At 35.5% G+C, this 20834-nt stretch overlaps 1 protein-coding gene across 3 annotated transcripts in view; it reads left to right on the top strand.

The window, feature by feature from the left end:
* MANEA (mannosidase endo-alpha) overlaps positions 1-16830 on the top strand; it is a 60869-nt gene extending 44039 nt beyond the window's left edge. For all 3 annotated transcript variants that reach the window (XM_008705036.2, XM_008705037.2, XM_008705035.2), the window contains exons 4-5: positions 12990-13066; positions 13780-16830. In XM_008705036.2, the coding sequence (XP_008703258.1) occupies positions 12990-13066; positions 13780-14437 (735 nt within the window). In that variant the 3' untranslated portion in view covers positions 14438-16830. The remainder of the gene's footprint in view (positions 1-12989; positions 13067-13779) is intronic.
* Positions 16831-20834: the final 4004 nt, after the last annotated feature.

Genomic DNA, 20834 nt, shown 5'->3' on the forward strand with positions numbered 1-20834 from the left:
ACAAAAATGTTTGACACTTTAGTTCTTTGTTTTGCTTTATCTTTAGCAAATGTGGACTAATTAATTCTTGGGGGCAGAGTAAATGCGTAAAGCAAAATATAAATTGAGTTTTTTTCAAAGAGATTTAGATATCTGCTCTTTGATATATTTGTTAGCATATTCACTGAAACAAGGGCTGTTGTAACATCTTTTAACTATAATAAAAATCAGAGCTGGATCTTTTCCACTGTATCTTTGCCATCCTCCTATATCTTTAAGAACACAGCAGTGAGGGGCTCTCCTTGGTGGCTCAGTAGGTTCAGCATCAGACTCTTGATTTTGGCTCAGGTCATCATCTCAGGGTCTTGAGATGGAGCCTCCTGTGGGGCTCCCCGCTTAGTGGGGAGTCTGCTGCTCTCCTTTCTCTTCCCCTACCGCCCTGCCCCTTCCCTCCCGTTTGAATGCTCTAAAATAAATAAACTTTAAAAAAAAAAGAGCACAGTAGTAAAATAGTGTTTGCACATTTTGGTAGATCGTATCATTGTTTAGTCAGTATTCCTTTGTCCCTTCTGCTCCATGGAAAAGAGTGAGTGTATCTCCTGACCCATTGATGTTGGCCTAGGCCTCATGGCTGGCTTTGGCAAGATGTGAAAAAAACATAATATATACCATATCTAAGCATAAACACTGTATGTGCTTCCATGGTTGTATTCCTTTTCTCTTCTGTGAGAACAGCTTGCCCCCAGTGCTCTTTCTTCTTAGGACCCAGAATGATAGGCACATGGAGCAGATCTGAACCTGATCCATAGTCGGGAGCAGAGCCATCATAGCCAGTCTATCTAACTATGTGCAACAAATGTTTGTCTTTGAAAGCCACTCAGATTGTGGGTTGTTAATTGTATAACATCATCACATCACAATCTGACTGAGAAAACCATCCATCTAGGTAAAAGAAAATCAGGAGGATCCTGTGAAAGAACCAACTTAGCCACTGATGGTCTTGCATTTTAATAAATTTAGTATTTTAAAATAGCAGGTGTTTTTCTATTTGATATATAAATCACATTTCTCATACTGTTGGTATTCCACATCTAGTTTTGTTTTATCTATTAGGGGTCTTCTGTGGTTTCAAACAAATTTGAGGATTGTTTTTTCTATTTCTGTGAAAAATTACATTGGATTTGGATAGGGATTGCATTGAATCTATAGACTGCTTTGGGTAGCATGAACATTTTACTATTATCTCTTGCAACTGTGAACACGAGATGTCTTTCCATTTGTTTATGTTGTCTTCAGTTTCTTTTAGCAAAGTTATGTAGTTTTCATTATACAGATCTTTTACTTAAATTTATTCGTCTGTATTTATTGTTTTTGATGCTTTTGTTAATGAGATTTTTTTTTAAAGATTTTATTTATTTGAGAGAGAGGAGACAGAGCACGAGCAGAGGGGAGGAGCAGAGGGAGAGGGAGAAGCAGTTCCCTGCTGAGCAGGGATCCAGCCTTGGGGCTCATCCCAGAACCTAGGATCATGACCTGAGCGGAAGGCAGACCCTTAACCAACTGAACCACCCAGGTGCCCTGAGATATTTTTTTGTTTGTTTCCTTTTCAAATGTACGTTAGTGTAGAGAATGCAACTGATTTCTGTGTATTGGTTTTAATTTGTGCAGCTTTACCGAATTCACTGATTAGATCCAATACTTTGAGTCTTCAGGATTTTTAATATATAAGGTCCTATCATCTGCAAATAATGACAGTTTTACTTATTCTTCTCCTATTCAGATACTTATATATCTTTGTCTTGCCTGATTGCTCTAGCTAGGACTTGCATGGACTCTATTGAATAAGAGTGGTAACGTGAGCATACTTGTCTTTTTCCTAATCTTAGAGGAAATTTTTCAGTTTTTCCCTGACTGTAATGTGGGTGTGTTGTATTTTGCCTTTATTATCATTAGGTATGTTCTTTCTGTGTCATATATGTTGAAAGTTTTATCGTGAAAGGATATCTTTTTAAATGCCTTTTCTGCATCTGTTGAGATGATCATCTTATGATTTTTATCTTTCATTCTATTAAAGTGATGTATCTCATTGATTTAAGTATGTTGAACCATTCTTAATTCCCAGGGATAAATCCCACTTGATCATGGTATATAATTCCTTTAAAGAGTTCTTGAATTCAGTTTGTTAATAGTTGAAAATTTTTGCCTCTCTTTTCATAGCATCTATAGTTTTCCATCAATCATTATCTAGCTTTGGCATCACAGTAATGCTGGCCTCACAGAATGAGGTTAGAAGTGTTCCCTCGTTCTCTAGTTTGTGGAAAAATTGAAAAGTATTGGCATTAATTCCTCTTTAAATATTTGGTAGAATTGCCCAGTTAAGATATCTGTTCATGGGGTTTCGATTGTCAGTAAGTTTCTGATAATGATTCAGTCTACTTACATGTTACTGTTCAGACTTCTATTTCTGTGTCTCTAGGAAATTATCCTTAGGTTATCTAATTTGTTGGCATATAATTATCCATAGTTGTCTCTTATTATCCTATTTATTTTGGTAGTGTCTCTTGTAATTTCTTTTTATTTGAGTCTCCTGTCTCAGATTTTCAGTCTTGCTTAAGAGTTGTAAATTCTGTTAATCTTTCCAAAAAACCAGCTCTTAGTTTCATTGATCTTTTCTATTGCTTTTCTGGTCTCCATTTACTTTTGCTATGACCTTTATTATTTCTTTCCTTCTGCTAACTCTGGGCTTAGTTCTTTTTCTAGTTCCTTGAGGTGTAAAGTTAAGGCTGTTTATTTACCATCTTTCTCATTTCTTAATATGTGCATGCGTCACTATAAATTTCTGTCTTAGAACTAGTTTTGCAGCAGTCCATTGATTTTTGGTATGTTGTGTTTCCATTTTCATTTGTTTTGAGATATTCTTTGATTTCCTTTTTCTTTAACTGGGTATAATTGACGTGTAGCATTATATTAGTTTCAGGTGTACAATGTAAAGACTTTATATATATTTAGGAATGATCACCACAATAAGTTTAGTTAATATCTGTTCAGTAGGTTGCCTCAGTTTGCTTGCGATAAAAAGTTTTAAGATATATTCTCTTAGCAACTTTCAAATGTGCAGTAGAGTATTAGGAACTGTAGTGGCCATGCTGTACATTACATCCCCATGACTGTTCTTTTTATAACTGGAAATTTTGTGCATCTTGAACACCTTTGCCCACATCCCTAAACCTCCTACCCTCTGCCTTTGTATCTGTGAGCTTGGTTTGTTCCACATTTAAGTGAGATCATACAGCATTTCTCTTTCTCTGTCTGACTTATTTTACTTAGTATAAATCCCTCAAGGTTTACCCATGTTGTCATAAATGGCAAGATTTTATTCATTCTTTATTATGGCTGAATAATATTCCAGAGTGTATGTGTGTGTGTGTGCGCGTGTATCACTATATATACACATACATACTGCTACTTCTTTACCCATTCATCCTTCAGTGGACATTTAGTTTGTTCTGTTGTCTTGGCTATTATAAATAATGCAGCTTAATAATTTGTTGATGATTTTTGCATCTGCGTTCATCATGCATATTGGCCTGTAATTTTCTTTTCTTGTGGCATCCTTGTCTAGTTTGGGTATCAGGGTAATGCTAACCTTGTAAAATGAGTTTGGAAGAGTTCGCTCCTCTTTTGTTTTTTGGAAAGTAAAGATTGATATTAATTCTTTGAATATTTGGTAGAATTCACCAATGCAGCATTCTGTCCCTGGACTTTTGTTTATTAGAAGTTTTTGATTACTGGGGCGCCTGGGTGGCACAGCAGTTAAGCGCCTGCCTTCGGCTCAGGGCGTGATCCCGGCGTTATGGGATCGAGCCCACATCGGGCTCCTCCGTTATGAGCCTGCTTCTTCCTCTCCCACTCCCCCTGCTTGTGGTCCCTCTCTCGCTGGCTGTCTCTATCTCTGTCGAATAAATAAATAAAATCTTAAAAAAAAAAAAAAGTTTTTGATTACTGACTCAATCTCCTTACCAGTAATAGGTTTGTTCAGATTTTCTCTTTCTTCATGATGCAGTCTCAGAAAGTTGTGTGTTTCTAGAAACTTATCCATATCTTCTAGGTTTGTCCATTTGTTGGCATATATTTGTTCATTGTAGTTTTTATGATCCTTTGTATTTCTATGGTTCATTTGTAACATCTCTTATTTCTGATTTTGTTTGTTTTATTGGTTAGACTAGTTAAAGGTTTGACAATTTTGTTTATATTTTCAAAGAAACCGCTCTCGGTTTCTTCTTTATTACCATTTTAGTCTCTCCAAACTTCATTTTCTCCTTCCTTCCTTATAACTTTGGGCTCTGTTCTTTTTTTTTTCTAGTTCTTTGACATGTAGAGTTAGGTTGTTCATTTGATATTTTTTTTCTTATTTCTGGAAGTAGGCATTTATTGCTATGAACTCCCCTCTTAAGTTTTTGTATTTTTAATCTATTTTCATTATCTCAAGGAATATTTAAATTTCTCTTTTAATTTCTTCATTGATATATTGGTTGTTCAGTACCATGCTGTTTAATCTCCACATGTTTGTGAATTTCCCAGTTTTCTTATAATTGTTTCCTGGTTTCATCAAGCATCTTATCTGACCACATGGTAATTGATTTCAATATTACTTAATTTGTTAATACTTGTTTTGTGGCATAACATATAACCTATCCTGGAGAATGACTATGCACTTTAAGAAGGTGCAGTCCGTTGCTTTGAATGAAATTTTCTGTAAATATGTTAAGTTCATCTGTTCTGACATGTTAAGGCCTTTAATTCCTTTTATTCTCTGAATGATTTACCCATTGACGTAGTAGGTATTTAAGTCTCCTACTATTATTGTATTCCTTTTTCTCCCTTCAGGTGTTTTAACATTTGCTTTATATATTTAGGTGGTCCTATGTTGAGTGCATAAATATTTGCAAATGCTATATCTTCTTATTGGATTGACCCCTTTATCATTATGGAATTCCCCTTTTTATCTCTTAGGCTTTTAAAACAAAGACTATCATATTTTGGGGGTGCCTGGGTGGCTCAGTCATTGAGCGTCTGCCTTCGGCTCAGGGCATGATCCTGGAGCTCTGGGATCCAGCCCCACGTGGGGCTCCTCCGCTGGGAGCCTGCCTCTTCCTCTCCCACTCCCCCGGCTTGTGTTCCCTTTCTCGTTGGCTATCTCTCTCTGTCAAATGAATAAATAAAATCTTTAAAAAAGAAAAAAATAAAAGCCTATTTTGTGGTATAGACATACCATAAGTAATGTGATAGTATGTATTTCTTGCTGTTTTGTTAGTTGTTTTCTGGCTGCTTTTTGGTTCCTCTGTTTCTTTTGTCTTCTTTTGCTCTCAAATGTTTATGATATCACATTTTACATCTTTCTATTGTGTGTATCCCGTAATTATTGTAGTTATTTTTACTACTTTTGTTTAACCTTCATGCTAGCTTTGTGATTCACTACCCTCGCTATATATTTACCTTTACTAGTGAAATTCATACTTTCACAAGTTGTTACTATTTAGCACCCTTTCTTTTCTACCTAAAACAGTCCCTTTAATGTCTCTTGTAGGACAGGTTTGTGGTGATGAACTCCTTTGGCTTTTGCTTCTGTGGAAAACTATCTCTTCTGAATTGTGAATGATAACTTTGCCAGGTGGAGTGTTCTTGGTTGTGACCCTTTCTTCTGGCCTGCTTAGGTTTTTCTGAACTTGTATATTTTCTAGTTCAGCTATTTTGTTCTCTAGCATTGATTTCCATTTGATACTTTGTTTCCTACCCCTTTCTTGATGTTCTCACTTTTTTTTATCCATTCTTCAGAGTGTTGTGGACATATTTATGATCATTAATTTCAACTCTCTATCAATCAGGTAACTTACTATCTCTATTTCACTAACACAAACTCTGTTAGATGAAACAGCCACCTCTGCCAGCCTTGAATGGTTGGTCTTGTGCAGGAGATGAACTTTAACATTCAACCCTGCCCTAGCTTTTGGTTGTCTAACAGATCCCTGTAGTTGGGGTGTTCCGATACCAGTTAGTTACCCAAAGCAGGGGAGGGCCTCAGTCAGCATCTAGATTCAGGCTGATCAGAACCATCATCACCATCAGAGGCAGGTGATCTGGAGATGTTGTCTGAGTGGCAGTTGTGAAAACTGGGGCTCCAGGCAAGTTTATAAGCTGCTTTTTGGGAGATTCCACAAGCTGTAGTGAGGCAGAGGGAAGGCACAAAGATAGCATCCCCTGTCTTATGTTCTCTGAGAGCACTTCTGTAGGCTCTAGCTGGGTGCCAAACCTGAAGCCTGCCCCTAAGGCTGAAGCTCCAGGGCAAGCAAGTCAGCCTTTTTGACAGCATGGGACTGTGTTTCAGTCTACTGTCCATGTGGTGTCCCACCAAGAACTGTTGGGAACTCAGGCTCTGCTGCTAGAGAGCCAGGCAATCAAGGGTTATCCTTTGGATTGCAGCCGCAAAAATCAGGGCACCAGACACATGTAAGACCTTCCCTCTAAGACATGCTGAGCCTCTGGAGTGCAGCAGAGGGAGAACGAGAGATAGTACCCGCCCTCTGAAGGCTCAGGAAAGGTTTATAGTCAGCCCTTCATTGTGTGTTTAATTAGAAGCCTGCCTCTCAGATTGCAGCTATGATGATAAGCTAATAGGCCTCTTTCACAAAAAGACTGAGCTCCTAGTTCTCTTACCTCTTGGTGTGCCCTATGGTGGTAGCTGTTTAAGAACTCTTTCTCTGTTGGTTACAGTCCTGTGGGATTTGTGAGCATAAACTCCACTGACCACCAGAGCCAGGTGATATAGAAGTGTCCCCCAGAAGCAGCTGTAAAGATCAAGGAACCAGCCAAAAATATTATAACAAGTTCCTTTCTTAAAGATAATGGCAAGCTCAAGCAAGGCAGATGGAGAGTGTGAATATCTATAAATGTGCCAAACGAGAAGCCTCAGGTCAAACCCTCAGGTCAGAGCCCCTGGACCAGCAAATAGTCCTATTTCTCAGATTGGGAGTGGGTTTGTGGTCTGCTATCTGTACTCTGCCCTGGGAGTGTTAGTCTGCTAAACTGCCTCTGATTGTTACAGGCCTGTCCCGGACCCAGGAACACAAGCCCCTCATTCTCTAGAGCTAGGTGATAAAGGGGTGTTTTCTGAGTGGCAGTACAAAAACTGGGTCACCAGGCATAAAAACCAGGATACCAGGCATGGATAAAAGCTCTTCTCCAGGAGAAGCTGTTGCTCTAGAGCACAACTGAGAGAGATTAGGAAGATGGCACTCACCAGCCTTCTTCCCCAGGAAGTTTTCCTGCAGGCCCCCGCCCCTCACACCAATGCTTTAACATTAGCAAATGAGTTTCCTTCGAATAAAGTCTGGGCACCTGCAGAGGACTGCTTCTGTGCCAGCCCTGGGGCAGGTGAGTCTGCACGTGAGCCTTTTCAGAGCCATTTTCAGTTTACCGTAGACCCATCAATCTGGTAGGTGTAAACCCTCCAGGTCTTCAAAGCCAGATGTTTTGGAATCTCATCTCTCAGGTGCCAGTCTTAAACATTAGGATGCCCAATGTGGGTTCAAACACTTTCTCAGGGAGAGGCTCCAACTTTGAATCCCTATCCAATTATGGGTCCGTGGTGGGGGTTTATGGTGAGATTGTGTCTCAGCCTTTCCTACCAATTTTGTTGTGGTTTTCCCCTTGTTTACCAGATGTGAAGAGTCCACTCTGCCAAGTTTTAGGTTTTTTCCAGAGGAAATTGTTCCATCGGTAGCTATAGATTCAATGTGTCCCTGTGAGGTGAGCTGTAGGATCTTCCTATGTCACTATTGGAGCTTTTTTTTTCTTTTCCTACTAGAGTTATATTTATTTCAACAAAATTAAGTAAAACTACAAAGAAAAATATTTGGCACAGAGGCACAATTTTATAAAGAGGAAAGTTAGCAATAATTGATGTAAGTATAATAAATTATATCTGTTGATATTTGGGGGGAAAGTATTACCAGAAGAAACACACAATTACAGCATCATTGCCACAGCACGTGAAAATGTTCCCATAAAAAAATTAATGATTTTCACTTGAACACTTAATTTTTCAGCCCTCTTTGAATTTATATTCCGAAATTTGATGTTATATTGCAGTTTCTGCTTGCATGGAGTAGCTTTCCCATCCCTGCAAGTCTCCTATGCATCCTTAAAACTGAAGTGTATTTCCTATTGGCACCCAATAGTTGGGTCTTATTTTTTTGTCCAGCTGGCCAGTGTGCCTTTTGATAAATTCATTCCACTTCCATTTAAAGTAATTATTAGTATTTAAAGACTTACTAATACCCTCTTAGTTGCTTTCTGGTTTTGTATTTCCATTATTTCTTTTTCCCTCTCTTTCCAGGCAGGAATCTTTGTAAATTGGCTATTTTTCCTGGTGGTATGCTCTGTTTCCCCCTTCTTTGTCGATCTGCTGTAGGTTTTTGTCTCGTAGTTAGTTACCAGGGGTCTTACATAAAATATCTTAAAGTTGTTCTCAGCCTGAAATGGTTTTATCTCTGATTGCCTAGAAGGCCTCTCTTTTATATTGATGTTGCAATTTATATCTTTTTTTGAGTTTAATTAACAACTTGTTGCTGTAGTTATTTTTCCTGCTTTTCCTTTAACTTTTATACTGTAGTTGAAGAGCTGACACACCATCCTAATTTAGAGTTTGTTTTTTTTTTTTTTTAAGATTTTATTTATTTATTTGACAGCGAGAGAGGGAACACAGGCAGGGAGAGTGGGAGAGGAAGAAGCAGGCTCCCAAGGAGGAACCTGATGCGGGGCTCGATCCCAGAACGCCAGGATCACGCCCTTAGCCAAAGGCAGATGCTTAATGACTGAGCCACCCAGGCGCACCTAGAGTTAGTTTTCTAAGTCTGAAAGGAATATTTTTACTTTTGCCTAGTGTGTTGTGTACTTTTGTATGTTTTCATGAGGCTGGTCAGCCTGTTGTCGTTTTAGATTAAAGATGCCCTTATCGCATTGCTTGCAAGGCCCGTCTAGTGGTGGTGAACTTTTTCAGATTTAGTTGATCTGGGAAAGCCTTTATTTCTTCCTTTATCTAAAGGAAAACTTTGCCAGATTAAGTATTGTTGGCTGACAGTTTTATATTTTTCAACACTTCAAATATGTCATTACACTCTACTGGCTTGTAGAGGTTCTGCAGAGAAATCCGATAGTGTAACGGGAATTTCTGTATAGGTTACATTTTTTTTTTCTTAACGTAGATGCCTTTAAAATTCTTTATTGATTTATGACAATTTATGTCTTATACAAGGTCATTTTGAAATAAAAGGGTAATCTATGGGGTGCCTCGGTGGCTCAGTTGGTTAAGCATCTGCCTTCGGCTCAGGTCATGATCCCAGGGTCCTGGGATTAAGTCCCATATTGGGCTCCTTGCTCAGCGGGGAGCCTGCTTCTCCCTCTCTTGCTCTTCCTGCTTGTGCACTCGCTCTGTCAAAAATTTTTTTTTTTTTAAAGGGTAATCTATGAGTTCAGTAGACAAGTCTTTTCTCAAGCTTTATTTAAAAACAAAACAAACTCTCTGCCCCCTTCTCCATCTCTTCTCCTGAAATCCTGATTATCCATAAAAAAGACAAATATCAGAATAATAATAAGCCCACTCATGTAGGCTTTCTTCACTTTTTTAACTCTGAGTTCCCTCTTCCAAATTCTTACCTCCATGTCAGTTATTCTTTCTTTCATGTGATCTGTATATGCTGTTACATTCTTCATCTCATTTACTGAATTTTCAGCTCCGGAATTTGGAAAGAACTCTGTTTGTATTTTTAATTCCTGATTTGATTTGTCTTTCTGAATTTTCTTGTAACTTGAGTTTCCTCATTACGGCTGTTTTAAATTCTTTTTTAGTGATGAGGTATTTCCTTAATTTTTCGTAACCCTTGTAGATATTCACTGGTACCTTTGCGTTTGAAGTAGTACATACCTCTTCAATTCTGCTTATTGCCTTCAGCAGATAGGGTATTATGTTCCATAGTATTATCTTTTTCCTCTGTGTTTATGAAGGTGCATCTGCTCAAGTCTTGTCCCTTCTTTGTGGCAGTTTTTTTTAAAGCTTTTATGTCTTCTCTGGTTCTTATAATTTACCAGGCCAGAAGCCTTTTTTTTTTGGTTTTTAGCATGTAGTGGTTTCTGAGCATGCTCTGTCTACCGGAGACTGCTCTCACAGTGGCACATGGAATCCTGTACAAGGCACTAATGGCATGAGGGAGGTGTGGGTTTAGCACTGGGGGTGCACTCACAGACCTGATAGGATGATCCCAGGAGTAGTACCCCCTGATAAGCACAACGCCTTTTCCACCATTTGAAATTCTTACCTGTTGCTTTCCCAATATCCTCCCAACTTCCAGTTATAGATCTCCTACCTTGGTACTCCAGGTGCCTAGGGATAGAATGGCTTTCTCCAGTTGCCATAACTAGGAACTCACTGCTTTCCTGTTCCCCTGCAGGAGAGGTCACAGCCATCAGATAAATTAGCACCCTTCAGTGTTTCATTGGGCAGAGGGTTGGTGCCAGGAATGTTTCTCTTGTGTGGCCAAACTTTTTTTTTTTCCCCTTTAAAATGGTGTGCTAGAGTCTGCCTTAGGGAAGGCTAGACTTAGGCAGGTTCTGTCTCTCATACTATTCCAGGCTGCACTCACCCGATTTTTGTCCTGTAGGGGCAAGAAGGGTCTAGGCAGTTTGGCTGGCTCCTCTGGTTCCCCAGCCCATACAGAGGTCCCTTCCTGGGTGCTCTGGTGGGTGAAACTCCTGCCAGGTTCCTTGGAGTAAGGTTGAAAGGTCTAAAAACACCCATGAGGGTGCTTTTATTCATGTATGAATGTCTGATCCTTTGATTTTTGGGAGGGGGGATAAATAAGAGGAACATTTCATTGCTGACCTCACTCTCCAGGATCATCAGATGTTCACTTTAGAAAGTTTACTTTGGCTGCAGGTTGGAGAAGAGCTGGAAAAGTCAAAAGTGTAGAACTATGAAATGAGGGAACATTTATGACTCTTCCTAATCTGAAGCTAACACAAACATTTTATATATAGTATTCTATCATTTGTAAAGTTACTTTAATATTGGTCTAATAGGTTTTCCCAATAAAAGAGAAATATTAACTATATTACATCATTAAACCTTTACAAAGTGATTTTAATTGTTTGAAATACATGAGGGAAAATGAAAATATTGTATATAACGGCTTTTTTTGATCTGTACTTTACAAAAGAAGGAAAGGATGCCATTTATATTTTGACATAGGCTATTTGCTTAAATAGGGTACCCTTTATATATAAAATGGAAGCTTAGAAAATTCAACATTCCATTTAAAGGGAGAATTACCCAAGGTAACATTATATAAGAACATGAAAATACCTATACCCTTGCCATTCTGCTTTCACTTGAAGTTAAAAAGCTACTAAAAACTGTGACTGTCCTAGCAATACTTACAATATACAGAATTGAATTTGACTTTACTTTGTTATTGATAAAACTTCCTTTTAATAAAATGAGATTTCATTAATATACAAAGTAGGGAATATTTTCACTAAATGCTGTCTGACTTTGAAATTCTATGACATGTAGTAAAATCCATTTTATTATTCATAGTATTCATATTTATTCATTTTACTTTAATTGGTTAATAGAAAACAAAAACATTTTAAAGATTTATTTATTTTAGAAAGAACATGGGAGGGAGGGGCACAGGGAGAGAGACATTCCCAAGCAGACTCACTCCACACTGAGCAGCAGGCCTGATGCCAACACCGTGAGATCATGACCTGAGCTGAAAACAAGAGTGGGATGCTCAGTCAGCTGTGCCACCCAGGTGCCCCCGAAACAAAACATTTCATATTGCAGTAGCACAGAAGTTTCTAATTCCATACATGCTTCGTAGAGACTAAACCCTTAAATTAGAATAATATTAAGATGCTTAGTAGATTGTCATAAAGATGGTTACTGGTAAGTCAGTTAAGGTTAGTAATAAAAGTGAAAATTCTATTTGATTTACAGATCTAAGTGACGTTCTACACTACTAGCCAGAAGTGTCCTACAAAATGGTTTTACTAGCCCTAATCAGTTTTTCTTGATTTATATATAACATTTTTTAAACTAAAAATCTTCTAAGCACAGTATTTAAAAAATACTTTTGGTTAATCCTTTCTACAGTTATGGTAGAGATCTTTAAACCATATCAATAACAAGCATTCATAGTACTAGTGGTATTGCTTGCTTTTCCAGTAATTTTGTGATAAATTCTTTGAGTAATAGTACACATTAAATGTAGATTAGTTTGTGAAATGGTGTTTTAATGATAGAGGACTTTGTCATTTAAAGAAGTTACTTGCTTTTGGGGTGCTTGCGTTAACTCAGTTAAGCTTCTGACTCTTGATTTCTGCTCAGGTCATGATCTCAGGGCAGTGAGATCCAGCCCCTAGGCAGCCTCCATGCTCAGCGAGGAGTCTGCTTGAGATTCTCTCCCTCTGCTGCTCCCCCCACTGGCACCGTGCTCACTCTCAAATCTTACAAAAAAAAAAAAAAAAAATTTGTTGATTCTATTTAAATGCCAACTTGTCACACCTGGGAAAAGAATCCAGCTTTTTCTGGACCATGTTCTTTTTAAAGAAACATGTCTGGATGTAGAATATATCCCTATTTATTCTTTATAAGAAATAAACATGTAGGAAGAAGTATTGCATAGTGGTCGAACATTTGAGTTCTGAATTCAGATTGCCTATTTTGCCTCCAGCAGTCTGCCTTACTTGGTAACTACCTTAGGGAGTTGTAAGAACAGGTAAGAAGTATAAACTGTTGAGCGTGTTGATTTCACAGTAACAATGCTGACTAAGAGCTTTCTCTGCTAGAAATCTGTTAATGTTCAATAATAAGTTTTCATCTTAAGGTTTTAAATTTGTTATGAAATATACTTTATTTTTACATAATTTTTTTCTCTAATCATTTGTTTTAGGTCACTTTTCACATCGAACCATATAGCAATCGAGATGATCAAAACATGTACAAAAATGTCAAGTATATTATAGACAAGTGAGTTTCTTCTAATTATTGCTTTACGATCCAATGATAACTGTTATAAGAGTACATTTAAATTATATTTGTGATTTGAATGACTTAAATTTTGTAATGAATCATTTTAAGGAACATTTCTAAAATTCCTTATGATTCACTTTCTGTATAGATTATTTACTGTATTATTTATGATTTTTCGGCTGACATTTTAAATTGGTATTCTATAAATCATGAATGCAGAGTTTTGTCTTTTAAAAAGAAGGCTCAAATTATGAAATGTGAACTGCTTTTATATCTGTGGACCCACATCCAATATTTTCATTTATATTTAGTCTGATTACAAAGAAAAAATACAGCTTCATTATGTTCAAGAATTTTACTGGTAAGAACCCGTGACAGATACTGTACTCTTGTCAGCAACAGTGAGACATTTATCACTGATAGCATTTGACATATTCATATGGAAAATGGGCTTTTTATGGTGTTGGTCATCATTTGTAAACCTCAGTATAAGGTAATTTCTTGTTAGTGATGTATCCAATATCTCATTTTTCCAGTCTGCAAAATTGAAGATGCATTCTTAACTATTACCTTTAATATAACTGATTTCCCAAAGAAAGTGAACGATGTGATTAAATTGCACTGATTACCTTCATTTTCAATATAGAAACAGTTATTGTCTATGGAAAATGCAGATACTCACTTCACTTTTACATATTTTTGTATTCTAGATATGGAAATCATCCGGCCTTTTATAGGTACAAGACTAAGACCGGCAATGCTCTTCCTATGTTTTATATCTATGATTCCTATATCACAAAGCCTGAAAAATGGGCCAATTTGTTAACCACCGCAGGGTCTCAGAGCATCCGCAATTCTCCTTATGATGGACTGTTTATTGCACTTCTAGTAGAAAGCAAACATAGATATGATATTCTTCAAGGTGGTTTTGATGGAATTTACACATATTTCGCCACAAATGGCTTTACTTATGGCTCATCATATGAGAATTGGGCAAGGCTAAAATTTTTTTGTGACCAGTTCAACCTACTGTTTATCCCAAGTGTGGGCCCAGGATATATAGATACCAGCATCCGCCCATGGAACGCTCAGAACACTCGGAACCGGATCAGCGGGAAGTACTATGAAACTGCCCTGGGTGCTGCACTCCATGCCCACCCCAGTGTGATTTCTATCACCTCTTTCAATGAGTGGCATGAAGGAACTCAGATAGAGAAAGCTATTCCCAAAAGAACCAGTAATACAGTGTATCTGGATTACCGGCCTCATAAACCAAGTCTTTATCTAGAACTAACTCGCAAGTGGTCTGAAAAATACAGTAAGGAAAGAGCAACTTATGCATTAGATCAGAAGTTGCCTCTTTCTTAAACAACTATAGAAATCACCTCATTTCAATACGTACCTTTTAAGTATATACTGATGGGCAGTTATCCCCATAATAAAAAGAATTTGTACTTTTTAAAAAATGGTAATATCATTGCCATCCTTCACAATGCTGCACTGACAAAATACCTGAGAGAAAAATTGTGCAAATAACATTCCTTGTGGCATAAGTTGAATTTCTGACTGAAATTCTACTTTGCTAATTTTTATTCCACACAAAAATGTTTATGTTACATAGAGAATTAGTGCACAGTTAAAAACTTCTTGTATTCTGGGCCTAAAGAAATAGATTGTGTGTATTTGGTGTGTCTAGTGAAGAAAATAAGACCTAAAAGATAGTGTACATGTTTCATTTAGATTTTTTTCTGATGATTCAGTCATCCAGAGTCCCTTCACTAATACAATGAAGCCTCCGATAAAAATTCTTAAGGAAAATAAAATAATAACTTAAGCCTTACTGTGAATCACATTGTGTTAGGAAGGCCTGCTTTCTACAGCACAATATGCATCATCTTTTGAGGATTTTTTGGTTACTTAACAGCATGCTGGGTATTTGCATGTCTAATGTGTCTGTTTTACAATGCTGAATTCCAGATTTTAGAAGCTATGGAAAGTTCTTTCATACTTCTGTATAAAGAAAACATAGTTGGTTCACAATTATTATGAAGATAGAATGCCCAAAATATCAGTTTTTGGATAACCTGTCAATCTTTAACTTGTTATTCTATTCATGTTTTTAAAATTTAATGTTAATCAGAGACCAACTGTTAGTATCAACTTTTTGCTTTCTTACCTATCATTGGATTTCCTTCTTAATATTTTTAAGCTATTTTTACCAAAATAGAGAAAATTTACCTAGCATTTTAGGAACATGGAGATGCAAATTCTTTTATATCTTAAATCCATTCCTGAAGTTTAACTTGTAAATTGAACATTTAATGTTGGCAATAATCTTGTTTAAAAGACAATAGATAGCATTTTTACATGGAGATATATCAAATTCAATACTTGTGATCACTTGTTTGTCATATTGTGACAAATTAATCCACCTGTATGCTAAAAATGACTCTCTTTATAATAGAGTATATGTTATCCTTCAGTTCTTATAGTTAAGTAGAACTATAAAATATATATATGCTATTACAAGATTATTATTTCTTAGATACCTAATTTACTAAAGAGAAGCAATACTAAACAATACATATAAATTTTCAGGTTTTAGAGAGATTCATTCAGAAATAAACAGAATTTGTCATAAAATAGCCCATCAGGTGATGAAATTTATTTTGGCCAGTGATTTTGAAGTAAAATACCTTTTCTTGTGAAAAGAGGCATGATTAATGTTTAACTTAAGAATTTACCATTTTGCAGAGAATGATCAGGCCATGAGAAATTAGAACAATAGTAGTAATCTACTTTCTGGAGGCAATTACGAGAATAAATCACTATAATGGTATAACCAAGCCTCTTCATAGGAACGTTCATACAGTTATAACCTGTGGATTTTTTTTTTTCTTATATCCAGTTAGCCACTATATGTTATCATAGGGATAAACTCTTAAGTGTGTCATGCCTAATAATCACTTATACCGTATTTTATTAAATTTAGAGAAATTACTACAGAGGAATTTTTGTCATTGTTTGTACTGTATATTTGAACCTACTGTGACAGAAAATTTTATGAAATAGTTCTGAAATTAAAAACAAGGTCAACAAATCCTCCATGCGAATACTACCACTTTCTGTCTTGCTCCGGCTGCAGACCTAGATAACCTACCACAGCACTCTTTACCTCGGATTTGTTGTGGTTCCCAACACAGTACTCCAACCAGCCAGTAAAGGTCAGATTTCAAAGTAAGATAAAACAGATTTGTTCTTAAGAATGTTTGGAATCTGGTCTCATAATGGTTTAAGAATTTATATGAAAATCCTGTGTCTTTTTGCCTGTTTTAAAAAACAATTAGGAGGAATTATCTCTAATTTCATTATTCTTAGGAACGCTCTTAAAATCTTCCTCAGGTACTCATTACAGCTGCCTTTATCATTTGACTTATAACACAGTTTAGATCATTATGATCACAAGTAAAGGCAAAGAACTGATTGCCTAATTTAAACTATCTAGGTGTGAATTCAATAACCTAAAATAACTGTTAAACAGTGTAATGTATGCAGTGCATGAATCACAGCTCTTATGGTTTAATCAGTCTGTTTTGACTGTATAGAAAACAACCTTTGTTTTATTGTTCCCCTTAAGGACTAATATTGTCAAAAACTGCTGTTATTAATGTTTTAAGTTGTATGTTAACTTTTTTCTGTTTTAAAAGACTATTTTGTTATATGGAGTAATTAACTTTAATAAAAGCATACGTGAAATAGTGTGTCTTAGGTATAAAAATGTGTCCCTTTCTATTTATGAGATATTTAATTTCTGATTAACAGATGAAAAGTAGTATTCATTCAGCACTTAGTCTGTATCTTTAACTGTATATACATATTTAAGTCTGTGAATTTGTTAAACAAACACACACACAAAAAAAAGGTTTTCGGGGGGCGTGGGGGCAGAGATGTTCTCTTATTTTTTTATTCTTTGGGTATAATCATGTTAGCTGTAACTCTTTTGGGAAATCTTACCCTAACAAGTTTATAACCATGCAGTTTTTCAAACTGATCAGTTAAACATGATGACTGTTCCTGAACTCTATAGTGCCTACAGAAACCGTTCTTAAAAGTCTGTATCTAAATTTTGAATTAAGTTTGAACACCCTCGTGTCCCATAGTATAGAAGCAATACTTTATTTATGACCAGCAAAATTCCAGTTATTTTTATATCTATAATTTTAAAATGACAAATGGACCTAGCCACAAGCAAAAAAGTTTTTTGGCTCAGATAAAATTTTATACTGACTTTGTTGCTATATGTCCACATAAAGTCTAAATGTTATTGTATGCTTCCTATAAGATTATCATTCTTGAGAATTCAAGCGCTACATTGGCTTAATTACAGAGACTCGTAGTCCAATCAAAGAACTTAGTAGTATTGCTATTATATTTCATCAATGAAGAACATTTTTTCAATGTGATTAGTTTTTGTTACATAATTTATGATCTCAAAAGAAAAAACAACTAGTAAGTAAATGGTCACAGGTCTAAAATTTAGTGAGGTTAAAACATAGAACTATTTTGTATGTTCTGGACTTCATTTAAAAGCATCTTATATATTTTAACTTTCTCAACTTATATTAAAAAAGTAACCATGAATTTAATCATAAACTTAAAGAGGATTTCAGAAAATACCCCATGAAATATTTCATGACATAAGGCAATAGTGTACTATGGTTAGATAATTCTATATATAATTTAACCTATGGTATATGATTGTATCATCATGCTTTGTTTTTGACTTTTTGAAAGAATTGGTTAATCTGAGCAAAGATTGTGGTAAACAACATGAAATAAAGTGACCCTCTTTAGCTATTCAATTACATTTAAAATAGATAATTATGTTCATGCATAAAAGTGAGTCAGTTTTACAAAAGCCGTTATGAAAACACTATTAATTTGATAATGTCTAATGTAATGTGATCTTTACCCTGATTTTGAAACTATCAAGTACAAGAAAGAAAAATATTTAGAAGAAATTATAATAAATGCTTAACAAGGCTTAGAAATTTATATATTTAAACACAGTCACCTAAGGATAGTATGTCAGAATGTTTTTTGGGTGTAGCAAGTTTGTCTTTATTGAATGCTGCCATTCTATGTATTGTTTTTTAATTACTTAGATTCCTTAGCCATGTGGCAGTGTATTAAGCCATTAATACTAAAATAGAGCAGTCTAATCTCTGGCTTTATGTAAAAAGTTAACTTCAAGGCTGCTAAATTCTTACTTGAAAATTTGGTGTTATATTTAAAGTACATTAATTATTGAAAGTTGTGCTCTTGACTTTTTAGCTGTCTTGTAAAAAAAAAAATGTTGACAATCATTTTATGAATAGTAGCTGAGCTCAAATTCTATATTTCCTCATTAGTATTATGTATTCTTAGCTAAAGACTTCATATAATCCCCAAATAAAATACTCTTTTAATGTATAATATTTTATTTCATTGTTTCATTGTTTTATTTTTACTAGAGTCATTCTTTATAGAGAGTGTAGGTAATGTTTCCTTTATTTAAAATGTGTACTGTCTTTGAAAGATGGGATTTTAAAAAGAATTTATAATGCTAGCATATATGGTTGACTACATATTTGGTATTGAGCTTCTGAGTAGTTAATATAAGATGTGGGTTTGTTTTTTTGTTTTTTGTTTTGTTTTGTTTTTTTGCCAGGAAAGAAGTACCTCCTTCCTCTACAAGGTAAATTTTACCTTGTCATCACAATTTAAAATAAAAGGTAAAGCATAGGGAATATACTCAATGGTACTGTAATAGTGTTGTATGCTGACAGATGGTAACTACACTTAATGGTGAGCACAGCATAACATATAGAGTTGTTGAGTCACTATGTTGGACACCTAAAACTAATGTAACGTGTATCAACTATACAAACACACACACATACACACTTAAAAAAAGTAAATTTCTCAAATTGGCATTATACCTATGGTAAAAAATGTAAAAACCTACAGGAAACTGTCCGGTAATGTACTGTAAATAAATGCAACAGGTTTAAGACCCGAGAGAGTCCTAGGAACTGTGGACCACTTTCACTTAAAAGGAGTAATTGCCAATCAGCTCTGTCAATTCATTTTGTAGTTATGGGTCACTAAAACGAAGTATGTATGCCCATGTATGTATAAATTTTTCGAATTACAACATGCTGGCAAATACCAGAAAAGATTTTTAAAATATTTGCTGGTTCGGGTCACTAATTTGTGACCTCTGATAAGAATATGAAATTATTGAGAACATTTTTCATAATATTACACTCGGGGATTTCATATGAGTAGTTATTCTGATGATTATTGGATAAATTCTAAGTATATAGCAAAACTCAATGAAAGTGAATCCATGAAGGTTCTAATTATATAACTTTTCCCAGATCTTACGGAAGATCAGAAATAAAGCACCCCAACAATGAGGTACATAACTCAGCCAGGACCAATATGCCAAGACCAAATTTCATTTATTATTTATCCTAATTTGGCATTTGAATAGCTGATTTGAATTAATTTTGTTTACTGAGAGGGACCTGGAATGCTTTTATTCTTTTGCTTTTAGATATGGATCCATGTTTGGAGCCTGGAAAGTAAATAGAAAACACTGCCTTTCATTATAGCCCCACACTTCTGTAACCTATTCTCGGCCTTTTTAATGCCTGCTATTCAACCTTTCTTTCTTACTCTCAACTTACCTGCCTTTCTAATCTTTGTTTCAAAGAGGATATTAGTGATCTGTTAGAATATATAACATGTGACAAAATGTCTCAGTTGAAGTGGAACAAGAATAGGAATACACATTGAACCCAGCTTTAAAAGGAAAACAGTATAATGGTAAATACACTGCTATACTGGTGATCACAAATTTAAGCTGAGTAGCCAATATGAAAAAACATCTAATCATCTACATATTATGCAATGTCCATAGAGTAAGATACAAATTTCTCAAGAAAAGTATAGCTGTCTTATGGATGTCCACTCTTACCACATTTATTCAAATTAGTACTGAAAGTCCTAGCCACAACAATCAGACAAGAAATAAAAGGCATCTATAAAACTATTTATAGATGACATGATACAAAACACAGAAAACCTATAGGCTCTCCTAAAAAAAAATTAGAAATAAGTGAATTCAGTAAAGGTGCAGGATACAAACTTAATATATAGAAATCTGTTATCTTTCTATGTGCTAATGATAAGAAAGAAATTAAAACAATCCCATTTAAACTGTATTAAAAAAAAATACCTCAGAATAAAACTTAACCAAAGAGGTGAAAGATCTGTATTCTGAAAACTCTAAAATACTGATGAAAGAAATTGAAGATAACACAAATGGAAAGATATGCCATACTCATGGATTGGAATAATATTGCTAATGTGTCCATACTACCCAAAGCAATCTACAGATTCAATGCAATTTCTATCAAAATGCCAACAGCATTTTTCACAGAACTAGAATAATACTAGGAAATATATGGGACCACAAAAGACTCCAAATAGCAAAATCAATCTTGAAAGAAGAACAAAACCTTCCCAGATTTCAAAATATACTACCAAGGTGTAGTAATCAAGACAGTACAGCACTGGCACAAAAACAGACACATAGATCAATGGAACAGAATAGAGAGCTCAGCTATAAACCCACACTTATATGGCCAACTAATTATGACAAAGGCAAGAATACAATGGAAAAAAGTCTCTTCAATAAATGGTGCTGGGGAAACTG

Source organism: Ursus maritimus, unplaced genomic scaffold, assembly GCF_017311325.1.
Source record: "Ursus maritimus isolate PB19 unplaced genomic scaffold, ASM1731132v1 scaffold_13, whole genome shotgun sequence".
Taxonomy (NCBI): Eukaryota; Metazoa; Chordata; class Mammalia; order Carnivora; family Ursidae; genus Ursus; species Ursus maritimus.